The sequence below is a fragment of the Rhinolophus sinicus genome, linkage group LG07 (assembly GCF_036562045.2).
Source record: "Rhinolophus sinicus isolate RSC01 linkage group LG07, ASM3656204v1, whole genome shotgun sequence".
Lineage (NCBI taxonomy): Eukaryota > Metazoa > Chordata > Mammalia > Chiroptera > Rhinolophidae > Rhinolophus > Rhinolophus sinicus.
In genome coordinates, this window is record NC_133757.1 from 71262449 (window position 1) to 71285977 (window position 23529).

General features: G+C 55.9%; 1 protein-coding gene across 16 annotated transcripts in view; it reads right to left on the reverse strand.

Moving 5' to 3' along the window:
* Window positions 1-23529, reverse strand: part of PTPRS (protein tyrosine phosphatase receptor type S) — a 100479-nt gene that overhangs the window by 51080 nt on the left and 25870 nt on the right. For 14 of the 16 annotated variants that reach the window (XM_074337641.1, XM_074337638.1, XM_074337636.1 and 11 more), the window contains exons 2-4: window positions 10877-11067; window positions 4624-4769; window positions 3932-4073 (exon numbers count right to left, since the gene is read on the reverse strand). In XM_074337641.1, coding sequence (XP_074193742.1) covers window positions 3932-4073; window positions 4624-4769; window positions 10877-10967 — 379 coding nt within the window. In that variant the 5' untranslated portion in view covers window positions 10968-11067. Of the gene's footprint in view, window positions 1-3931; window positions 4074-4623; window positions 4770-10876; window positions 11068-18165; window positions 18299-23529 lie in introns of those variants that run through there. The other 2 variants (XM_074337635.1, XM_074337651.1) reach the window with 2 other exon arrangements.

Consider the following 23529-nt stretch of genomic DNA (forward strand, 5'->3'; position numbering starts at 1 on the left):
CATACACTGAAGCCCTTGCCCCTGGGGACCTCAGAATATGACTGTTTGGAGATGGAGGTCTTTAAAGAGGTGATTAAAGTAAAATGCGGTCACCAGGGTGGGTCCTAGTCCAAGGTGACTGGTGTCCTGATAAGAAGGGGGGATAAGCACACAGACATGCACAGAAGAAAGACCATGTGAAGACACACAGGGAGAGAAGGTTGCATCTACACGCCAAGGAGAGAGGCCTCAGGAGAAACCAGCCCTGCCACACCTTGATTCTGGACTTCCAGCCTCCAGAACTGTGGGACAATATGTTTAAGGCCCCCAATCTGTGGCACTTAGTCACAGCAGCCCTAGCAAACTACTACAGCCCCCACCCAGCCCTGATGGACACAGGACAAAAGCGATCACAAAGGGCTGGTGAGACTGAGCAGAAACAGGCACGCTCGCTGGCGGCTGGCGGGAATGCTGGCTGGTGCAACCTGGGCCACGACAGGTGACCTGGCGCCATCCACCAGAGACGCCCCCACCCAAGCCCTCATCTCAGCGTCTAGTCTCCACATGCAATGCACTAAAAGAGGAATATAGTTATTCCTGAGGTGCTAGTAGTAACAGCCAAAGGCTGGAGACATCTAAACATCTGTCAACAGGGATGTGTGATACACAAGCTGGGCCATGCGCGGGATAGACACTGCAAAAAGCAGGAGGAGTCACCTTACAAACAGATTTGGAACAAACTCCGAGATATGTTGCTCAGTGGACAGAGTTCAAAGTGAAAGATGGTGTAGACCAAGAATCGCAAACTATGGCCCCCAGGCCATATCAGGTCCTCTGTTTGTTTTTGCAAATAAAGTTTTATTGGCACATGGCCACACCCATTCATTTCCATGTCATCTATAGTGGCTTTCCTGCTCCAACAGCAGAGCGAAAGAAGTTGCAACAGAAATTGTCTGGCCTGCAGAGTCAAAAATATTTACTCTCTGGCATTTTACAGAAAAAGCTTGCTGCTTCCTGATGTAGACAATGCTATTTGTGTAAAAGGAAATGATACACGTGTATTTGCTGACAAATACACTGGGCATGGTGGGAGTATCGGGACAGGACTGGTGGGGCTGGGGAAGACGTGGGTGAGAGGCCACCATGTGGGGAGGGAACTGAGCCCCAGGCACATAGTGGGTGGGGGTGGAGGGGTGGGAGGCCACGATGGGGCAGGGAGAGGGGCAGCATCATCCCGGTTTCCCAGTAGAATAGGACGGCTGTGGTCCTGGCCCATGCAGGAGTCGCTGCCTGGAGGGCAGGTGCCCCTGGTCCCAGGTCCTGAGTGACAACTATGTACTAGGTGCTGTACAGGTACCTTCCTGTGCCCTCTGCAGAGATGGTGGCCATTTTGCAGAGGGGGAAACTGAGGTACAGACACACACCTATCCCAGGTCATACAGCTAGGACATGGCAAGGCTGGGATTTGTACCTGGGCCTGGCTGAACCCAGAGGAAGCGGGGCCGGCAGCTGCAGGACCCCCAAACTGAGCCTGGACCCATTGGGGTCTGAGGGGGCAGCTGGACCCTGTCTGAGGTGGTTCAGGCCCTGAGGCCTGGACTTCAAAGGTGGTTCTGATGAGTACTGATGATGTCATCAGAGGTCAAGGCCAAAACAATCGGGCCTCAGTTCTTGGTGCTCAGGCTGGCCGTGCACGCTGGAGGCTCCCATTTCCCCCATGTATATGCATGTGTGTGCACGTTCACCTGTGTACGCACCTGCACCCCACACATGTCCACACGTGAGCACTTGCCATGTGTATGTAGCTCTGCGGGGGTCCCTATGAGCACGTGTGGGTGGCAGCCAGCAGGGTGGGGAACAGGCACGTGGGTGCTGGGGGAGGCCGCGGCTGCCTGACGTTACCGCGAGCTCCTAATTAAACAAAAATGTTCACCGCGTACCACACTGTGCCCGATTCCTCGGAGTTTAATTAAAACAACAGCACAGGAGGCGTGAGCAGGGTCCACAATCAGATGGAGGGGGAGGGAGGCGAGGCAGGGAGTCCTGGGCCTGGCAACTCAGACCTTCCCGCCTCAGCCAGGGATCAGGGCTCGGGCCCGGGACAGGGGAGGCCAGGGGCTCCTGGGTCAAACACCCTGGGCCGAGCACCCAGCCCAAGCACCACATCCTCCTAGCAGCTGGAGCACAGAAAGACACCAAAGAGGCCTTGATGGGGGCAGGGAGCAGAGACATAGCTTTCCCAGACGCCCAACGACTGGGCGCTTAATAGATTCACAGCTTGTTCTTTTAACTCTCGGAGAGCTTACAATGGAGGCTGGCACAGGACGACAGGAGGCAGGCTGTTTCGTCTGGGCCAGGAAAGGTCAGGGCAAAAATATCTGCTGGGAAGGGGCGGGGCGGGGCGTGTGGACTCCTCCCTGCTCCTCCCTCCTCCCTCCAGCCCCTGCAGGACCAGCTTTAGGACACATGTAAAATGGAACGATGCGACCTCTTGTTAAAACATTATTAAGAATTTCCAGAGAATCATAGCAGAGCTTTCTGAGTGACCCCTCAAAGGTCACACACCAGGGTCTGGACAAAGTGTCCCTGGGGCCAACGGGTGCCTCCTCCCAGGGCTCCAATCTGACTACAGCTCCACTGCCCTGGAGCCACATGTAGGGGACACCTCCCACCTAACTGCTGACTGTGGCTCACACTTACAGATCAGAGAGGGTCAGAGTGTGCCAGCAGGCGACAGGCAGAAGCCACCCACTTGAGAGCGGCACAATGGCTGGTGGCCAAGCTGTCTTGTTCAAATCAGAATAACGACAATAACAATAATGTCAGACAGACTCAACCAAGTGCTAAGTCCCTGCGCAGCACTGTACAGGCCTCGCACTTGTATCGTCCACTCACCTGGTTCACGGAACCACCCCTTGTGCTGAGAACCACCCCTTGTGGTGAGCATCATCATTATCCCACTTTGGAGGTGGGGAAACTGCAGCTCAGAGAGGTTCATTAACTCGTCCAAGGTCACACAGCTACAGAGTGGCAGTGCCAGGATTTGAACTCCAGTTGCAGGCCCCTGGGCTAAAACCCCCTTGCAATGGAGAAGACAGCCTGGAGCATCTGAGTGGGGGTTTGTGTCGAGGCTGCCTGAAGGCTGCTGTTTTACAATGAGGAAGCAATTTCCTGGTGCCCCCAGCCACTAGAATGAGGCCAGTAAGCATCCCAGTGAAGCGCTGTTCCCAAAGGATCCATGTGACTGTATGAGGGTGGGCTGGGCAGCTATTTCTGCCTGTCCAGCATCTCCTCCTCCTTTGTTCCTTTGGGGGAGCATGCCTTACTGACCCGTCTGTGAGGGCTGACACACCCTTGACTCCAGGGAGGGTTCTGCCAGTCAGAGTGCTCTGATTAGTCCCCTGGCCCCAGAGACTGGCTCAGGGATGGTCATGTGAGCCAGTCTGGCCCATGTGCACCAGTCCAAGGTCATTTGGTCCTTTTTTGGGTGGGGGCCTGGGAGCACGGAGCTAACAGGAGGTATCCCACTGAGGATATAGTGGATATGGAAGAAAACAACCCAGAGGCAGAGAGAGAGAGTGAGTCCTGAGAACATGGTATGAGCTCCTGGATTCAGCTGAACCTGAAGCTGATACACTCTGCAGAACATTTTAATGGTACGAATTCTTTCTTACTTGAACCAGTTGGGCTTGATCCGTCTCTTGTAATTAGAAGAGCACGACTAAGATGAAAAATGGGATGACTCTAGTCCCCCAACACTCCTCTTTCCTGCAGAGGTTCGATAAATCCTGTTAGCGGGCTCTGGGCCCTGCGGTGTTACGGGCTGCAGGAGGGAGGTCGAGGTCTCCCCAAAGAGAGAATCCAAAGCAAGACTTTCACAGATGTCTTTGGTGTTTGTCCCCAAAGCTCACAGGGCCCGGTTCCTCCCCCACCCACCCTGGAGACCCCATACCTCGGAGGACAGTGAGCTTGGCATGGACCGTGACCTCCCCAACCGAGTTCTGGGCCACACACTCATATACATTCTCATCCCGGGGTGTCCGTAGCGGCTGGATCCTCAGCACAGCTCCTGCACTCCCGTCAAACTCGATCGTCTGCCACGGGCAAAGGAGAGAGGTCAGGCTGAAGCTAGGGTCCCAGGGGTCCCGGATGTGGATGTCCCATGCAAACGCACTACAGGCAGAAATCGTAGCTTGCATATGTACAAGTAAAGGGTATTGTGTGTATGTGGGTGTGTGACATGCACACTAAGCCTGTGTGACAGGCATGTGAAGGCACGTGTTGGATGTAGAAATGTGTGCCTGATCACGTGCATGTGGAGAGAGTTGTGAATTCCTTTCTGTGAGCAGTGGTGTTGGGTGTGAGCCTGTGCGAGTGTGAGATAAGACTCCGAGAGTGCAGGGTCTTGCTTAAGGCTGCACAGCATGAAGGCGAAAGAGCAAGTCACCCTCACTGAGCAGGCAGGCGGGGCCCCATGGCAGGGAGTGAGTGGGGCCCTGGCTGGAGAGCGTGCCCCGCCAGGCCTGCCCGGCCCTGGCTGCCACATTACATCAGGAGAACATTCTGTGACCTCTGTGACTGAGCAGCCAGGCCCCATCTGGGAGGGTGCTGGCCCCAGACTACTTCCCCTCACCCCCAACTCACCTCAAAGCGCTGTGAGTTGACCTTCTTGCCCTTCTTGTTCCAGGTCACCCGTGGCTTGGGGTCACCCGTGGCCTGACACACGAAGGAGGCTACACCCCCTGACACACCAATCTGGTCCTTGGGTTCCTTGATGAACCTGGGGGGCTCTGGGGATAGAACAGGAAGAAGAGGGGCTCTGGTGAGCGCAGGCACATGGCCAGGACCCCATGGGGCCATGCAAACATACCCTGCATCCCCTGCCAGCCATGGAGGTACCACATGGGCCCAATAGGAGGACTAGAGAGAAAAGGAGGATGGAAAAATGCTGCCACTGAATGCTTCTCCCCATCAAGGCACCGTGAGTACCCTGGGGTCTGCAGAGCCCCCCACAAACCACCACCACCTGCATATAACAGCCACACACATTCACATGTGGACACAACCTCACGTGGGCTCACCCACTCAGCGCCACAGGGGATGGTGAAAGGTGAGACCTCCAAGATTCTGGGGTCCCCAAATTCTGCACCTAGAGGGCCCCAGTGGTGACTGGCCAAACCATGGAGGGTCCTTAGCCCTGAGAAGACTTGGAAGGAGATAACTTGGTCTACTCCCCTGGTGGGATGTGGGGAAACTGAGGCACCAAGCAGGTTAGTAAACATCTAAGATTAGTAATATCTAATCCTTCCAACAGAGCTGAGGGGCAGGGCTATCATAATTCCCACTTTACAGATGAGAAAACTGAGGCACAGACCAGACAAGGTACTTGCTTCCGACACACGCAGGTAGCCACCAGGATTTGAACCGGGATGGCACCTGTGCGCACCTTCACTTTCTTTGCCCCTCACAATGATCTCATGTAGTAAGTCACTCCGAGAAAAATCTCAAGGGGGAGCTACTATGTCTTTAACAGCCCCAGACAGCCTCAATTCTGCACCGGGAACAGGCACCAGTATCCAGCAAGAGTTCAATAACATTTCATTTTTGTTGACTTTTCACAGTAACCTGTGATAGCCCAAAGGGATAATGGATTTCCATTCACAATCATGCTACAATGTATCCCACAAAATGAATTCAGTTGCTTCTGAGATTTTTACCAACAGACTCAAGGGCTGCAACATCCTTCCAAAATACTAGAGGAATAACCTACAGATCCAACTAAAGGGGATTGACTAAATGAATATTGGGCCATCCACGAAGTGGAATACTACATAGTTGTAAAAAGGGACAAGGATGCTTTTAAAATGAACTATTAGGAAAGGAACAAGACATATTAAGGAATGGAAAAACTTGTGAGGGGTAAAAAAGTGTAGCGAATACTATTGTTTGTGTGACAAGAAAAATGAAAAGGGGGAAAGAGAGTGTGCATGTGCGTGTGTGCGTGTGTTTAGAAACAGTGGTTGCCTCTGGGGAGAGAAACTAGGTGGCTAGACATGGGGAAGGAGGCTTCATACCTTGGTACCTTTCCTTAGATTTAGAACTATTTCAAGATAAATTTAATTTTTTTTTCTTTTTTTTTTTTCCAGATTTTATTGGGGAAGGGCAACAGGACTTTATTGGGAAACAGTGTGTACTTCCAGGCTTTTTTTCCAAGTCAAGTTGCTGTCCTTTCAGTCTTTAGTTGTGGAGGGCACAGCTCAGCACCAGGTATAGTTGCCATTGCTAGTTGCAGGCGGCGCAGCCCACCATCCCTGGCGGGAGTTGAACCCGCAACCTTGTGGTTGAGAGCTCACTGGCCTATGTGGGAATCGAACTGGCAGCCTTCGGAGTTAGGAGCATGGAGCTCCAACCGCCTGAGCCACTGGGCCGGCCCCTAAAATTATTTTTTTTAAGGATTGAATAAAAAGTTAAGCTGACTAAAGAAAAATATTAAGTGAGTAAAAATTTGGGGTCTGAGGAGATGCAGAGAGGCGCTGAACAACTCAAGCTTTACAACACCGGATCTCAGAGCCCTCAAAATCAGCGGAGAGTACAGAGGACCACGGGGGTTCAGCTGCAAACTTCTGGCGCTTGGAAGCACCAAGAAGCTCACGGAAGCCTCAGGTTCTAAGGCTGGGTGCCCATAGGCCTCGGTTTCTCCCATCCATGGCTCAGTGCCCATCCCAGTGGCCTGACTGGCCTCACCTCCCCCACTCAAGGCTCTGCTCCCACTGATGTGACCATATGTGTCTATACTGGCCATTCCCCTTGAAAATCAGTAGACCCATTGTGTGCTAGCATGTGTGGCTTCATTCAACCCCCTATATCCCTGAAGCGGGGAGTGACTGTTAATCCCATTGTTTAGATGGGACTATACAGATTCAGCTTGCATGAGGTCACACAGCTCAGAAATGACAGCATCAAGATTTAAACCTGGGTCTCTCTGTCCCCCCTAAGTCCACATCGTGTGCTCCTGTCACCTCTAGGCCTTGAGCCTGACTTAGAGGTTTTGCTCCACACTGAGCCCAGGGCTGGGCCGGCCTCCCTGGCTCTGACTGCCTGGGCCACCCCTCCTCCAAGCCTCAGGAATGGTGACTTGGGCCATATGTGTCCCCATCCAAGGTCACAGGGAAAAGTCACTGTGGCCAGGTCAGGAATCTTACTTCTGGGAAAATCCTCCCTTGGGAGCCGCTGAAAGGAAGGGCAGAAGCAGCTGTGGGAGGCATCCAGCTGTCTGTTTATCACTCAGAGCTAAGGATACACCCCTAGTGCCCTCCAATCCAGGCAACAGTGGGAGCTCATGCTATTCCTTCCTCCTCCCTTCTGGCAGCTCCAGCCTCAGCTGGGCCAGCACCTCCCCTGGGGAGACTTCTCGGATTACAGCCGGCCGGGTCAAGAGCCCCTTTGTCCCTACCACTGCCTGGACACCCCCCATCACAGTCCTGATCCCGCTGGGCTGAAATCCTTGCCTACGTGCCACACAGCAGCCACACTTCCCAGGACCCCATTGTACCTCCTTTCTCTGTCAGGTGACCATTGAGAAAATAAGGGTCTTGACCTCCTAGCCCACTTAATACCAGGCCCAGTGAAGCTGCCTGTTTGCTCCTGGGCTCCCCCTCTCTGCAGGGCACATGCCTTCTCAGCCTCTCTCTAGGTGGCTCCGAGATCCCAGCCAGCTCTGAAGAGCTTTCTCTGCCCTGTGTCCCCCAGTAAACTTCCTTGCCAACTCTTGGATTCTGTCATTTGGACAAATCGCCCCTCCTCTTCTTGGCAAAGGGGTCCTAGACACAAGAAAGGGTCACTGGGTATGGCTGCAGCTTGTGCCCAACAAGCGCTCCCTGTGCGCTGGGCCTGGTGGGGCTCAGCACTGTTCTCACACCCGCAAAGCAGCAATACTGAGGGTTGGCAAGGATGAGTGAGCAGCCCAGGCTCACCCAGCTTAGGACAGGCAAGGAGCTAGGATTTCAACCTGGTGCCATCCAGCTGCGAAGCTAAAGAAATGGGGCTGTGGGTCTTCATTATTAAGAGTACCCCAGGGGGTCCCCATTTCTTAGATGCAGAGACTGAGGTTCAGAGTAGTGATGCCAACAGTGCAGAGCTGGGAAAGGCTTGGCCTGACTTCTGTTTTTCCATTTCAGATTCTGCAGAGAAGAATCTGGTGCCAGATCCGGAGACCCACCCACCGTCCCCTCCAAACCCTGCCTGGGCCAGCCCCACAGCATCCTGGGTAGGCCACACAGGACCAGGAGCCATTTCTATAGCAGAAATCACTCCTCTTGGTGCTGGCTGGTGAACACTTCAGACGCTCGCCCAGGCTCTCTGCAGCCTGACAGCCCCCACCCCGAATGGCTCCCTGAGGACCTGAGCTACTCCCTGAAGCTGGCAGTACCAATCATGGTGCCCACAGCCCCCCACCGGGCTCCAAATGGCAGGGCTGCTGCTAAACTAAACAGACCCAGTTACTGGGATTGAGATGCCCCAGCCTTGGAGATGGAGACGTGGGTTCGCGTCTAGACCACTACCAGCATCTACAGTGATACATTAATAATAATTAAGGGCTCATGGAGGGAACACCCACTGAGCTAACTCCTGCTACATGCCAGGTGCTGAAATCCTGGGTCATACCCATCACCCACCTGGACCACACTAGTCACCTCCACCGTGGTCGGTTTGTCCTCCCTAAAACAACCACCAGAGGGCGCCAGTGAGCACCTGAGTCAGGTGCGTCCCTCTGCTCACAGTCCTCCAGGGCTCCCACCTCCCTCGCGGTAAAAGCCCAAGTCTTCCCTGCACCCACAAGGTCCAACTCACCTGCCCGCTCCCCTCCCCGCCCTCACCTTCTCTCGCTCATTCTGTGCCAGCCACATGGGCCTCCTGGCTGTTCCTCCAACATACCAAGCACCATTCTGCCTCAGGGCCTTTGCACATGCTATTCCCTCTGCTTGGGACTCTTTCCCCCAGATACCATTGGGGTGCTCTCCTCCACTCCTTTAAGTCTCTGCTCAGATGCCACCTCCTCACTGCAACATTTCCCAACACTCTCCCACTGTTTACAATGAAGCCCCGCCCCCACCGTAAGCCCTCCTCCACCTTCCTGCTTATCTTGCTCCGGGCATAATCACCATCCAACACACTTAGTGTCTTTCCCTCACTAGATTATCAGCTCTCGAAGGGGGTGAGGTGTTTGTTCTGTCACCTATGTCTAAACCAGTGCCTAGCACACAGTAGGTGCTTATTAAAAACCTACTGAGGAAATGAGAACACAGACCCTTCCGTAGTCACATGATAGAGCCAGGATTCAAACCCAGGATTTGAACTATGTGATGTCCATCCTTCGTCACAATGGCCAGTTTGCGGCCACAGTTTCCCCACCTGTAAACGGAGATGATCTCAGCTCTATCGTGGCCAAGGCTGGTTAGTTATCAGTGAAGCAACATGTCAAACAGTAAATCTGTTATTTATTTAACCAGTATAAGTTAAATCAGTGGTTCTCACTTGGGGACATTTCTGTCTGGGAACATCTGAGGGTGTCACACTGGGGGCGCCTGGGCAGTGACGACAGATCACGGTCCAGCCACATCTGGCCGTTGGCCTGGACGCAGTGTCACACTGTGGTTGGGAACAGAGGCTCTGGGGCCAGGCAGCCCAAGTTCAAATCTGAGCATGACCACTTCCTGGCTGTACTGTAATCTGACTGTGCCTCAGTTTCCCCATCTGTCCAATGGGGATGACGATAACACTGTTCATCTCATCAGGTTGTGCTGGTTGATCTGAATGTGGTAGGCATTTACTAAAAACAACATGAAAATGAGAAAACGCACGAGTAGACGAAGCAGGTGTGCATGTCACCAGTGTCCTCACCCAGTAGCAATAATTACTTTGCTTGTGAGCCTACTATGTGTCAAGCAACATGCAGGGGCTTATCATATGTCCTTGTGACAAGAATGCTGGGATGGGGATAATGTTATGAGTCTCATTCAATCAAGGCAAAAATGGAAGCTGAAAGAGGTTGAGTCAGTAGCCCAAGGATACACAGCAGGTCTTCAGCAAACCCAGCCTGATTCCTACTTTCTTTCCCTCCTGGCCTGACCCTGTGTCCCCATGGGCCTGAGTGACGCCTCCTCTAGGCCTGTCATGGTTGGGGGTGGTGTCTTGGCACTGGGTCTACAACTGACTCTCATCCTCTCCATGTTACTGCAAGAAACGCAGCCTTGCCCACCCCCAAATTACACCAACCTCTTTCCTTACCTCCAGGCCTTTCCGTGTGCTAACACCTTCACCAGGAATGCCCTTTCCATCAGTGAACTCTTACACACCTACAAAGCCCCAGCTCCAATGCCCTCTCCCCCAAATAGCCTCCTCTCGCACGGCTTGGAAGGTCTGGTTGCCTGTGTGTCTGCCTCCTGGGCACTGGTGTTTCTACGTGAAGCAAGGAAAGGTGAACTCTGTGGCTCAGTCAGGATGAGGGATTTCAAGTAAGTCCCTGCCCCCTCTGTGCCTCAGTTTCCCTCATGGGAAAATATGGAAAGTAATGGAACGGGCATGCTGGGTTTTGAGAGGCTGGAGGGAGGTGAAGCACATAAAGTTTGTATTTAGCACTGGGCTTGGTGCAGAGTTGATACTGGGAAAACAGACATCACCATCATCATGGTTATTGTTATTGCTTTATTAATACCATTGTGGTTATTTACCATTGTTTTCTCTGGACCCAGTGCACAATAGGCATTTTACTCAGTGACATTCATGGAGCACGGAGGCTCCGCTTGGCAAAACCAGGAGCCCTGGGGAGAACACGTGTTCACACACGCACACGTAAATGTGCACTCAGACATCCGCACACCCCATGCCAGGCTCTTACCTTCCGCTGCGCAGCCTCCAACCAGCAAGACCACAAGGAGGCCCATGGGACCAACCACAGACACCACTCCAGGGCCCCAGGCAGGTGCCATGCTTGACAGGGACCTGCAACCTCCAACTTCCACCCTGGAGGGGGATGGCCCCCGGTCCCTCACAGAGAGTCCTCAAGCCGAGCGTCAGACAGGGCAGCGTCTGCAGAGACAACAGAGGGGCCTTGAGAGGGGAGGAGGCGAATCCGGGAAGCCTTCATGGGGAGGCAGTGGGAGGATCACAGAGGGGTGGAAGAGCGTCACAGGATGGGGGCCAGGGTTACAGGACCATGGGGAAGGGTCATGGGATGATGAGGGGGTAGAGAGAAAGTGCTGAGCCCCCGTTACAGACTGAATGTTTATGCCCCCCACCTCAAATTATATGTTGAAATCCCCAGTGTGATGGTGTTAGGAAGTGGGATCTTTGGGAGGGGATTCGGTCCTGAGGGTGGAGCCCCCATGAATGGGATCAGTGCCCTGATAAAAGAAACCCCTTCTGCCAGGTGAGGACACAGTGAGAAGACATCTATGACTTAGGAGGCAGCTCTCCCCAGACACTAAATCAGCCGACACCTGGTCTTAGACTTCCTAGAACCATGACAAATAAATGTGTGTTGCTTATAAGCCCCCCAGTCTCTGGTATTCTGTGATAGCAGCTCAAACTGAGGCAGCCCCAACCCCCAGCTGAGTCCCGACCCCAGACTGAGCCCCAAAACCAGCCGAGCCCCCAAACCTGGACCGAGCCCCTGACCCCAGCCAAGCCCCAACCCAGGACGGAACAGCAGCTCTAGAATTTGCTCTGAACACCCAATTTTTCCCCCTCACAGGCTGGGCCTTTGGAAGGATGACGTTTCAGCGAACACTGCTGATTGTGCCTATAACCTTGTCCCATTTGGCCGGCCATCAGTCAGATCTTCCAAACACACCAATCGGTCCCTGCCCTGTTCTGTGGCCTGCTGTGGCTCCCGTCGCTCCCAGATGAAGCCACTCCTGCTTCGTCACACACACAACCTGATCTGTGCCCCCTGCAAGCCTTTGCCCCTGCTGTGCCCTCTGCCATGACTCCTGTCCCCTACTACCACATGACAGGTCTCAGCTCAGTTGTCACTTCCTCCGAAACCCTCCTTGCCCCTCAAAGGTCAGCCCCCCCCCACCCCATTCCACATCCCACAGCCTCAGAAATGACTAAGACCATCCTCCACAGATCAGTCTGCAAATTAAATGTGAATGTTAATCACTCAGCATCTGCTTCTCCCACAAGAATCTAAACCCTTCTGAAGGCAGAAAGGTTCCTCATCGCACGGGTGAACCCTGAGCCAACCCCCTCCCCAGGCTCCCCTTTGGCCAGCGTCAAGGCAGAGGCCCAGGGAGGGGCAGGGAGAGACCGGAGGATGGGACCCTCGGGGCCAGGTCAGCCCAATACCCACCCAAGGCCATGCCCCGGGCGGGTCCAGGCCATGGCCACAGGGATGGGTGCCACGTAATGACAGGGCAGCCCCTGTCATCTAGCTCCCAAAATACCCAGCTGCGGTCACCTCGCCCAGCCCCAGATTGGCCCCAGGGGAAGACTGGGTGGTGGCCGGGTCATGGCCCAGGGTGGAGGGTGGGGAAACTGGGGTGGGGTGGGGGAGGGGAGCTCAATCTGCACACAGTCAGACCAGTAACAGACATGCAGTCAGACTAGACCCAGAGAAGGATGCCTGAACAGTCAGGCCACAGACCTGCACACAGACAAACCATAAACAGACACGCAGTCAGATCACAGACAGGGCGATCAGACACAGTCACAGATTCATACAATCAGGCAACAGAGAGGGAGCCACACGCCAAGTCAAGCAAATAAAACTGCACATAGTCAGACCGCAACCAGACAGGCACAAAATCAGACCTCAGACACACAGAGTCAGACAAAACATACACACAGGGTCATAGTGGGGCAGACAATACACGTACATGGCCAGACCATTAGCACAGTCAGATCAGAGACACACAGAGGTCCACACCGACACCACAGATGCACAGTCAGTCAAGATACACACACAGGGTCATGGTCAGGCAGGCAATACACATACATGGTTGGGCTACAGGCAAATACACGAGTAAATATGGAGTCAGGTCAGAGGTCAAGGTGCACACCGTCAGGCTACAGAGACAGGCCATGCAGTCAGCAAACCACACTTGTACCCAACCAGACAATACATCTGGACATGCAAAACCAGATCCCTACACACACACACACACACACACACACACACACACGTGCAGACAGGCAGGCATGTACACACACTACAGATATGCAGTCAGACACAACCAGTTGGGGACTGGAACCTCAAGTACAACCCCTCACCCTATGTCCTTGCCATAGGCCCTTTGAGAGCAAAAGTGGCCGATGAGGAAGGTGGAGGCCCCCGCTGGAGCACGGCAACCACAGCAGCTGGCCCCGCCCACCGATGCACACCTGCTTAGCCACATCTAGGGAAGGGGCTCTGGCCCAGACCACTTGGGACAGTTGCACATGCCCTCAGAGAGCTTCTGGGGAAACCGAGACAGCACAGCAAGCCTGTAGCCCAGAGGGGCTTAAACCCAGGGCTGCCCGGCCTACCATGGATCCTGGGGGGTGGGGGTGGGGTTCCCTGCTCTGCTGCTCAGTCTCCTCACTTAAAAAAACACTGGCTGGTAAGGGCAGGGGCCACCTGCACAGATGGCGCGTATGGGAGGGCCCCACCACAGCTGCCTCCCCCGCTCTCCACACCCCATGGAAGCCAGGGGCAGCTCCTTCTACACAGGGCAGATCCTAATTACCCCTGGCTTCCACAGCCCCAGCTTCGCTGGACCCACCCCTTCTCAATGTCTGGGCAGGAATAAGGCTGATCAAGCGCAGGAGGGGCTCGTCTGTGAGCTCCCAACCCCCCAAACCCGCCACTCTAGCCTGCGTGGGCTCGGGGCAGGGCCGTGGGGAGTGAGAAGACCCAGCATTGGGGGCTTTCAAGGCCTGGATGATGGAGCAGGGATGGGGGTGGGAGGCGTGGGACAGACTCAGGGAGGGAGGAGCAGCCACCGCACAGAAGATAAAAAGTGACAGGGTCTCTTAGGCCCCCATGCGCCCCGGAGGAACTTGCTATGGCAGAGGTAGCCAACTCCCTCTTCCTAAAACACCCCAGGTGTAGGGGCCGGGGGAGGATACGTATAAACAAGACTTGTCAGCTATGCCTTCAAAATCTCTCTCAAATCTGCCTACTTCTAACTTACCCCTCTTCTGCCTCTACCTTGTCCAGCCCCATCATTACCTATCTGGACCAATGCACTCCCACCTTCTCCCCCCAGTTTATCTCTACCCCGAAGCCAGAGGACACCTGTGAGCACCTGAGTCAGGTCCCATGCCTCCTCTGCCCACAGCCATCCTGGGCTCCCACCTCCCTCAGGGTAAAAGCCCAAGTCCTTCCCATGCCCATAAGGCCCTGCATGACCGGCCACTGTCCCCTCCCTGCCCTCACCTCCTCCTTCTCTCCCCCACCTCACTTACTCTGTTCCAGCCACTCAGGCTTGCTTGATGGTCCTCCAACAAACCAGGCAGGGCCCTGTCCCAGGACCTTTGCACTGGCTGTTCCCTCTTCCTGGATCTCTCTGCCTCTAGATTTAATGTTAATACTATTACTTGGCTGAGAATTAAAGAGTGAATGGGAATGGGGCAGGAGGTCCTCCACACAAGGAACAGCATGAGGAAGGGCAAGACGCTTAAAGGTCCTAGGAGGGAGATGGGAAGAGATTAGGGCAGCGACACAGGACAGCAAGAAACCCTAGGCAGCTCTGGGCAGGGAGGGACGTGGCCAGGTTGGCACCTGGCCAAGCCTCCACCCTGCGCCTCTTGCAGAAAAGCAGCCTAGGCCACCAGCTCTGCCACAGCTGAGAAAGAGAAACTGAGGCAGGTGCATTGGGGCTGCATGATGCCGCACCCCCGAGTTCCTGGTGGATGGTGTGGCTGTTAAGAAGGGACTAACCATCCATGGGAGTCACAGGAAATAACTTGGACAGCACACGAGGCTGGGCCGGGGGTTGGGGAGGATGGAAAGAACCAGGCTTGGAACCTGGAACCCTTGGGTGCATGGAGGGTCCCTGCTCATCTGCCGGCTGTCAGCTGAGAGTTTCCTCCACGCCAGGTACTGGGCTGTCCACCACTCGTTCCTAGCAGCCGACCAGTGAGGGGGGTGCCCTCCTTTCATAAATGAGGAAATTGAGGCTCACAAAGGAGCCTGTGGGGACTTGCCCAAGGCCCTCAGCTGGGTCCTGCATCCCCTGAACCTTCGGTCCAGATTTATTCACACGACTGGGTCCTTCCTTGGCCACAGTGTGATCTCAGGAAAGTGGACGACCTGCTCTGGGCTTGGTACGGCCTGCTGGGTGGCCTCTGGGGGCTTCCAGACTATGCTAACAGGGAATGAGTGGGCACCCATTCCAGCTCGGCGCCGGAGCATGGGTCACGAGATCGGAGCCGGCCTTGTGTACCCACGCGGAGCAGGGAGCATAAAGGGGTGATTATGACCCAGGACTGCACAGCAAACAGGCTCTGTGTCACCCACACGAGGCGAGGTCTTCTGGGCACTGAGGATGCCCCAGGACCTCTTCCTGCCCCCACCTCAGGGTCTGTCCTGTCCTAGCGAGTCTAGGGGCTCATGTGTGCACCCCTGACCCTCAGGAAACCTCCCATGGCCTGAGGCCAGGGCAAGGTAAGGCCGGCTAGGCTGGCAGGGGGGTTTGGGGACACCCAGTACTGAACCAGCTCTCAGCCCTCACATCCACCCCCCATACTTCTCCCTCTGGGCCTGCAGACTTTCCTGCTGCCCGGGACCCCTTTCCCAGGGCCTTGGAGCCCCTCAAAGGCAGATGCTGGATCACTTCCAGCCTCCCTGGATTACTGTGTCTCCAAAATGTCCAGCAGGGTCCAAGCTCTAACTCTGTGGTCACTGCTGGGCTCAAAAGTTCCGAACAAGGCCCTCCCCCTCTTGGGGCCTCAATGCTCCCCCCACCAGGAAACAGACTCAGTGCAGGGCCAGCCCTGCCACCTTTCGGGGAACCAGCTAGGACTGGGGTGAGGGGTCGCCTTTAACTGACTATGGGTTTTTATTAGGTGCTGTCCTCAAGGGTCTCCATGCCAGGAGCAGATGGGCAGGGCGGCTAGGGAGCCAGGCCCAGCCCCAGGAGGAGGCATCAGTAATCCCAGCCAGGTGCCCCCATGTGCCGAGCCCGGACATGCTCCCCGTACTTCCTCTGTTTGACAGGTGAGGAAACTGAAACTCAGAGAGCAGTTGCTGCTTGCCGAAGGTCACACAGCATGGAAGGACCTGGGCTGGGATTCGAGGTCAGAAACTGGTTCTGAATCAAGCACAGAGTCCATGCTCCCCAGGGGCCCAGGCTGCCAGGCTCACCCCTGCCAGTATGGTCCCCACGCTGGCTTCATGGAGGAACCGAAGACACCAGTATTTCGCCCTGCACACATCTTCCAGGGCTCCCCAGCTCCTCTGCTCAGCCTTCTGGGACCCTCAGGATCTGACCCCAAGCCCACCCTGTGGCTTTCTCCCAAAGGTTACCACTGTTCCCAGAATGCACTAGTCTGCCTCTGCCTCTGGGCCATTCTTAACACAGACCATCCTACCAGGCACACCCTTCCTAGCTGGCCCACCTGGCGATTCATCCTTCAAGCCACAGATCCCCCAGCCCGGGCTGAGCCTTGACCCTCTCTGGACTCCTCCTCCCACCCGAGGACCCTTCCTCAGCTCAGCACTGACCCCACACCCCTGGGGCTGGGAGGGGCCGTGTTTGCCTCTGTCTCTCTTCTGCTCTAAAACCTCCAATGGTTCTCATGTACCTCTATTCAAATCAAGGCTGCTAACAGCCTCCAGAACTGCCGACCTCATCGTGTCACAACCCCCAGTGGCTTGTTTGCCCCACTGCCCTACTCACTGCCCTCTGGTTCATAAGGGGTATCTGTACATGCTGTTCCTTCTCCAGCACACCCTTCCTCCTGCCCCATCAACCTCAGCCTTCGCACTCATGCTCATGTCTCAGCTGAGCTGTCACCTCCTCCAGGAAGAATCCCGCCCCCTATGCCGAAGCCGCAGGGTTGGATCAGAGCCCCTTCTGGGGTCCCCCTGCACCCTCTGTCTCCCATCACAGTTCTGCTCCTGTCATGGGCCTGTCCCTCCAGGATGGGAGCGTGCTCCCCACCCTGGGAACGTGGCACAGCCCCTGCATATACTGGGTGCCAACTGCACGCCTGGCCCCACTTGGCACTTTACCCAATCATCCCTGAGGTCACGTCCATTGCAGAGGGAAAAACAGGCCAGAGGGAGCCACTGCAGGCCAGGGAGGCAAACACAGGCATGGCCGCTAGCTGCCACTTACGTACTTGCATCTGTTCTGGGGGTCAGCTTGAACCTTAAGGGGTGGAAGTGAGATTGGGGATGCAGGAAGGACTGGGGAGGCTGGGCCCAATGGGGAGTGGAAGGAAACCCCTCCCACATCACCCAGCACTCTGAGAAGAAAGCTTGGGAAGCGGGACTCTCAGGCAATTATAGAGAGTGCGGAGGCATGGGTTTGGTGGGAGATAATGGGGGTACAGAGGCATGGCACTTGGGGACAGGAGTAGGAAGTGAGAAGGTGGGTACTGATATGCTTACCCTGACCCCTCAGTTTATGAAAACCCCAATGAGACACAGGGTCAATCTGGGGCCCACAGACCAGAGAGGCGCAGGGACAAATGGAGAGTGGGAAACTTGCAGTGAGTTCTGGGGGCAGCTAAGAACAGAGCTCACAGCCACATATCCCCCACCCCACCCCACCCCACCCCACACCCCTGGTCCTGCCACCTCCTCCAAGGTCCAGGTGTCTGCAGAAGGATGCACAAGACCCCCCCCCCCAACATCCAAGCGCCCCTGGGCTGGCAAGGAAGGCAGCCTGAGCCTGACTCCACCCTTAGGAGGTGGGGGAGGAGGGCAGGCTGGGGTCCAGGTGGGGGAGGGGACCCCGCGGAGTATAACGGTCCGGAGTTTTCGAAAGTAAGAGCAACTGTCCTGAATGGGGAAGCGTCAGGCAGTGTTGTACCAGAGCAGCCCCTGGAGCTCGGTTGGGCCAGGCCCGTGTGGGGAGCGGGGAGGGTGGGGGACGCGGGGGTCCCCCTCTCGGGAGTCTGGAGGGGGGCAAGAAGGGGAACAAAGCCCAGGGCAGACCGGGCCTCGGGGTGTAAGGGGATCCCGGGTGCACTCACCCCGCGGCTCGGAGATCTGGGCCGGGCCGGGCCGCCGCAGCCAGTCCCTCGTCTGCCCCGAGCGAAAGCACAGCGCACAGCGAGGACTGGGGAAGAGGCCTCGGCCCAGGGAGCTCAGCCTGGGGGCAGGGCCGGGGGCGGGGCGGCTGGGGGCGGGGCTCCGGACGGAAGTGGGGCGGGGGACTAGGGGGAGCCCCATCTGGGGGCACTGGAATCCTCCATGGGGTCCCTGGAATCCTCGATGGGGTCCCTGTGGGGGAAAGCCTTCAAGGGGGGCACTGTGCACCCCCACATGCACACACATGAATGGGCACCCTCAGACCCTCCCCTTTGGAAGCCTGATGACAGGGAGCCCTTATCCCGCTTCCCCTCCCCTTCCAGGTGCTGATCGTGGCCATGGCAACGGATGAAGGGGCTGGATGCCGGAGGCAGCGGCAGAAGGCTCCCCAAACACACCCAAATACTGGAGGTCGGAGAAGGGGCAGAAAGAGCCCCTCCCAGTCTGGATTGGATGGCAGAGACCGCGCCCCCTACACACACACACACACACACACACACACACACACACACACACAGAGGTTGGGGGAGGGGCACAGGCACAAAGAGGCTGCCCTCCCACTGGGATGTTTGGGGTCTGGGGGGATGAATGGGGGACACGGTGGCAGAGGCCTCCCCCAGGCAAAACCTTGAGGAGGGGGTGGAAAGCGCAGGCCCAGATTGGAAACAGATGGGGCCACTGTGCCAGGCCCAAGACACCCGATCCACAGGGGTGGGTGGAAAGGAGGGGGAGAAGGAGGGGCGGCCCCACCCACGCAGCCAATCCGGGCCCGCGCTGCTGCCCGGTGAGGGTTTGAAAACTCCAGGGCTGACGAAGGGAAACAGGAGGCCCCGCCGGTCCTGGGAGCGCGGGTCCTGGGAGCTAAGGAAGGTGCTCAGGGAGAGGCGGGGACCCTGTCAGAGACCCGAGGGCCACCGCAGGGGACTGGCTCGCCCATCTACTCCTATCCCTGGCGAAACTGCCTCTTGTTCCACCATTAGTGCTCAGGATGACTCCCACAGCTAAGTATTGAGCTCTTAGTGTATACAAAACGCTGTGCTTGCTCACGGTTGACCCCAACATCACCCCAATTTTCCAAAGGGGTTAGTGGAGAAATAGAAGTTACTTTTCTAAGATCACGAAGAGCAGGGATATTCAAACCAAAGTTTGGGTCCAGAGGCTGAGCCCTCACCCACAATGCTGCAGGAGGCCTGAAGCTGGAAAATGACAAATCACTACAAATTTAAAGCATCTGGGGACATAGCAGTGCTGGCCTCACCTTCTGAAAGCTCACTGCCCAATGGGGCAAAGGATATGGGCTTTGATGGGGGACACACAGGCAGACGTGGGAGCCCAGAGGAGCCCAATAAAGGGCTTAGGGACAACTCACATCTCATGGTAGCCCAGCCATGCCCTGCAAGGCTGCCTCAGTTGGTCCATTCCCCGCCTCTCCCTAGCACCCTCAATGGGTGATCTGCCCCTTTCCCATCCTGTGCCTCAGTTCCCCCCTCTGCAAAACAGAACATACAATGCTACCTCCCCTAGCACTGGGGAGGCCTGCGCTGGAGTTCCCAAAGCTCTGGGCACACAGTAGGTGCTCTGTGTATGTCCAGATGTGGACTCTCCACGGAGCTAACTGGGATACTCAGATATCTCCCTTCCCTCACAGTCCCAACTTGAGGTACACAGCAGATGCTTCAAGAGGTGGGACACCTGGCACCCCAGCACGACATGGGGCACACGGGAGGTGCTGTGCATCAACACGGGTGTGGAATCGAGCAGCGTAACCTCCCCTGGCTCGGCAGGGCACACAGTGGACCCTCAGGAAATGCCACCAGGAGCACAGTAGGTACTTGTATCTGTGGGATGATGGCCCAGGCACAGGGCTCACACACACCTGGAAATGAATCCAGGCACAGTCCATGTGACCTCAAACAAGAAACTGCACCTCCCTGGGCCTCAGTTTCCCCATCTCTAATAAAAACCGGGCTCACAATAGGCACTTAATGAATCCATGTTGTCAGGACACCCAGGGCTATGAGTGCCTGTCTCTGGGTTATCCAGGATCCAGGAGATGGTGGCTGAGGACCTGCCATTTCCTCCCCAGCCAGTCCTGCCCTCTCTGGGCCTCTTGCCCATGTCTCCCTGGAGACGACCTCTTGCCTCCATGCAATGGCAGCGACAGCAGTGGGCTTGGAATACAGCCACCCCGAGGTAGAGGTCGGGAAGCTCTGGACCAGGAGCGAGGCCTGTGTCTGATCTACCCCACCTGGGCGACCCCTTCTGCACAGTGCCCTGAACGTCCCCATCACAGCTCTGCTTACCTCCTATGTTACCTGCCTGGTCGCAGGCCTCCCTCTGCCACCAAACTGTGACCTCCAAGGCAGGGATAGGTCTGTCTCTGTCTTGATCAGAGCACACGCTCTGTGCTGGGTGCCCAGCCCCAAGCAGAGGGTATGCATGGCACGCAGGTTCTCAGCTAAACTTTACATCCACAGCCATGACCTTCCTCACCCAGAAGAGCCCTCTCCAACCTTATTCTCCCCCAGAGGTCACAGTGCACGATGCCCGTCACAAAACAGCGTCTTCACCCATCCTTTTTCCCCCTTTCTTCTGCTTCCCCACCTCCCCCACACTCCCCCCCCCCTTCCAGCAGTTGTTTCTCAGTCTAGTTGTGTAGGCCACAGCTCCCTGGCCCATGCTGGTGTTGTGAGCCTTGTGAGGCAGTCGGTTGCCAGTTGTCGGTCGGCCACTCACAGCAGCTCACAGCAGCTCTCGCCGGCTGTCGCGATGGCTGCTGGCCACACACGATGGCTGCCGGCCACTCACGATGGCCACCGGCCGCTCAGGGCAGCACACGGTAGCCCACAGCAGCACATACCAACCTCTGGCTGCTCACGGCGCCCAGCTCCAGGGAGAGCTGTTGTTCACAATCTTAGCTGTAGAGGGCGCAGCTCACCGTCCCATGTGGGAATCAAACCTGCGACCTACACACCAGGAGCTCAGTGCTCCAACCACCTGAGCCACTGGGCCAGCCCCACCCACCCTTTTTTAAACAAATATTTTGAGTACCTACTCTGTGCCAGGCCTGCTTTGAGGCCCTGGGGACACATCAGTGACTAAGACTGACAAAGATCCCTGTCCTCAGGGAGCTGATGCTCCAGTGCAGGCAATGGAAAGGAAACAGGAGAAATAAAAGTAAGTGCGCGGAAGATGGACAAAGGGGGGTGCAGGTGGGGCCTCATCGAAGGGGATGCAGTCTTAAACAGGAGGGGGTTGGGGAATAAGGAGGTGACATTTGACCTAAGACCTGCAGGAGATGAGGGAATGTGAAGGAAGTGTGCATGTTTGGGGTAAGTGTGATCCAGGCAGGGGGCACGGCATGTGCTAAGGCCCTGAGGCAGGACCGTGCCTGGCGTGTTGGAAGAACAGCGAGGAGGCCCGTGTGGCTGGAGCAGAGTGAGCGAGGGGGCGAGAGGGAGGTGGTGAGGGCAGGGAGGGCACAGGGGGAGGTTGTGCAGGGCCCTGTGGGCCGTGAGGAGAACTTGGGCTTTTACCCAGAAGGACATGGGAGCCCTGGAGGGCTGCAGGCAGAGGAGGGGCGGGACTTGACTCAGGTGCTCACAAGTGCCCTCTGGCCACAGCAAGGACAGACTGTGGGGGTGAAGGGGAGACAGGGCAGGGAGGTGACAGCACTGGTTCAGGCCAGCAATGAGGGGTCTGGATCAGGTGGAAGCAGAAGGAAGGTTGGGGGGAGAAGTCAGCACATTCTAGATAGATTGTGAAGACAGAGCCAACAGAATTATCTAAAGGGCTGGTCATGGGATGGAAGTAAGGAGGAGATTCAAGGATGACTCCAGGGGTTTTAGCCTGAGCATCTTGAAGGTTAAGAGCTGCCACCTCTGGGAAGCTCTCCCTGGCTGCTTTGTCCACTCCATGCCATTGAGCGCTGACCCCAGGAGCCCCCGAATGTTCGATTGATATGTCCTCGATATACACACGGGAGGCAGCTGCCCTTGGGAGAAGCATGGGGCTACATCACGTCAGCTGCCACAGCTGGGACATTTGGGGGTAATTTTTTTTCAAAATAACTTTTTTTCTAATTATAAAATAGGCGCATGCAGCAGAAAATTAGGAAAAATCAGCATAAAGAAGAAAATAAAAATTGCCCATCATCCACCCCTCGCCTGGAGAGAAAATGTTAACGTGTAGTCATTTTCATTCATTCTTTCCACACGCATTTATTGAGTACCTACTGTGTGCCAGGTGAATGGGGACACAGTAGTGAGCATGACAGAGCCAATCCCCCGCCCTCGTGGGGTTCACAGACAAGTGAAGGAGGCAGATACTCATAGGGAAACCAGCGCTGTCAATAACAATGCCAGGCACGACTAAGAGATGCCAAAAAGAAAAGAAAATGTGCGGGGAGGCTCTAAAGTCTGACGAGGCCTCGCGGGGAACCTCTCAGAAGACCCGGCTGAAGTAAGCAAATCAGGCACACCAGCATCTATAGCAACAGAGTTTCAGGCAGGAGAAGCAGCATGTACAAAGGTCCTGAGGCTGACTGCTTCCTTCTAGTCTTTCTTCTAGGTGTGCAAACGGGTACTTTTCTTCTTTAAATGGAGAGCACCATTATGGGACCATTTGCCTGTATCCAGCCCGCAGTTTAACCGGTTCTCACTTGTTCCACATTATAAACAATACTGAGAGGGACATCCACAGATGAGCTGTGGCCTGTTACTTCCTGCAGGTAAGTTCCAACTGTTGGGGTGCTGTCAAGCCTTTGACACCTGCCCTGATGGAGCGCCCTCAGGCAAAAACACACACACCAGGGTAGGACCCCCACTTCCATCCCTCTCCCAGCCTGTCCCACTGTCCACACATTTGGAACCAAAATCTCTGAAAGTTTCGTTTACCGGCAACCACCAAACTCCACACTCCTGGGATCCAGAACAAGGGAGAAACTGGTTGGGCAGCTTCCTGCTTTCTCCAGTTCCAGGCCTCCCCACTACCTTCCATCCAGTACAGTATTCATGACCCAGGGCAGTGAGCATGTGCCGACCAGCCTGGAGCCCGCCTCGCCCACTCACATCACGGTGCTGGCGCCACGTCTGCCTGCCAGCCACACCACACGCAGCGGCACGCTGCCCACCATGGGCACACCTCAGCTCCTCACCTGCCTTTCTCACCTGCCGACTCCCCCACGTCTCGCTACCTTCCTCTCCTTCCAGAAAAACCCAGATGCTTTCAGGTATGGCTAAATCCAGCTGCATCCGCTTTTCCCACGTCCTCCCCATCCTCAGCTGAGGGCAGCTCCCTCCTTCCAG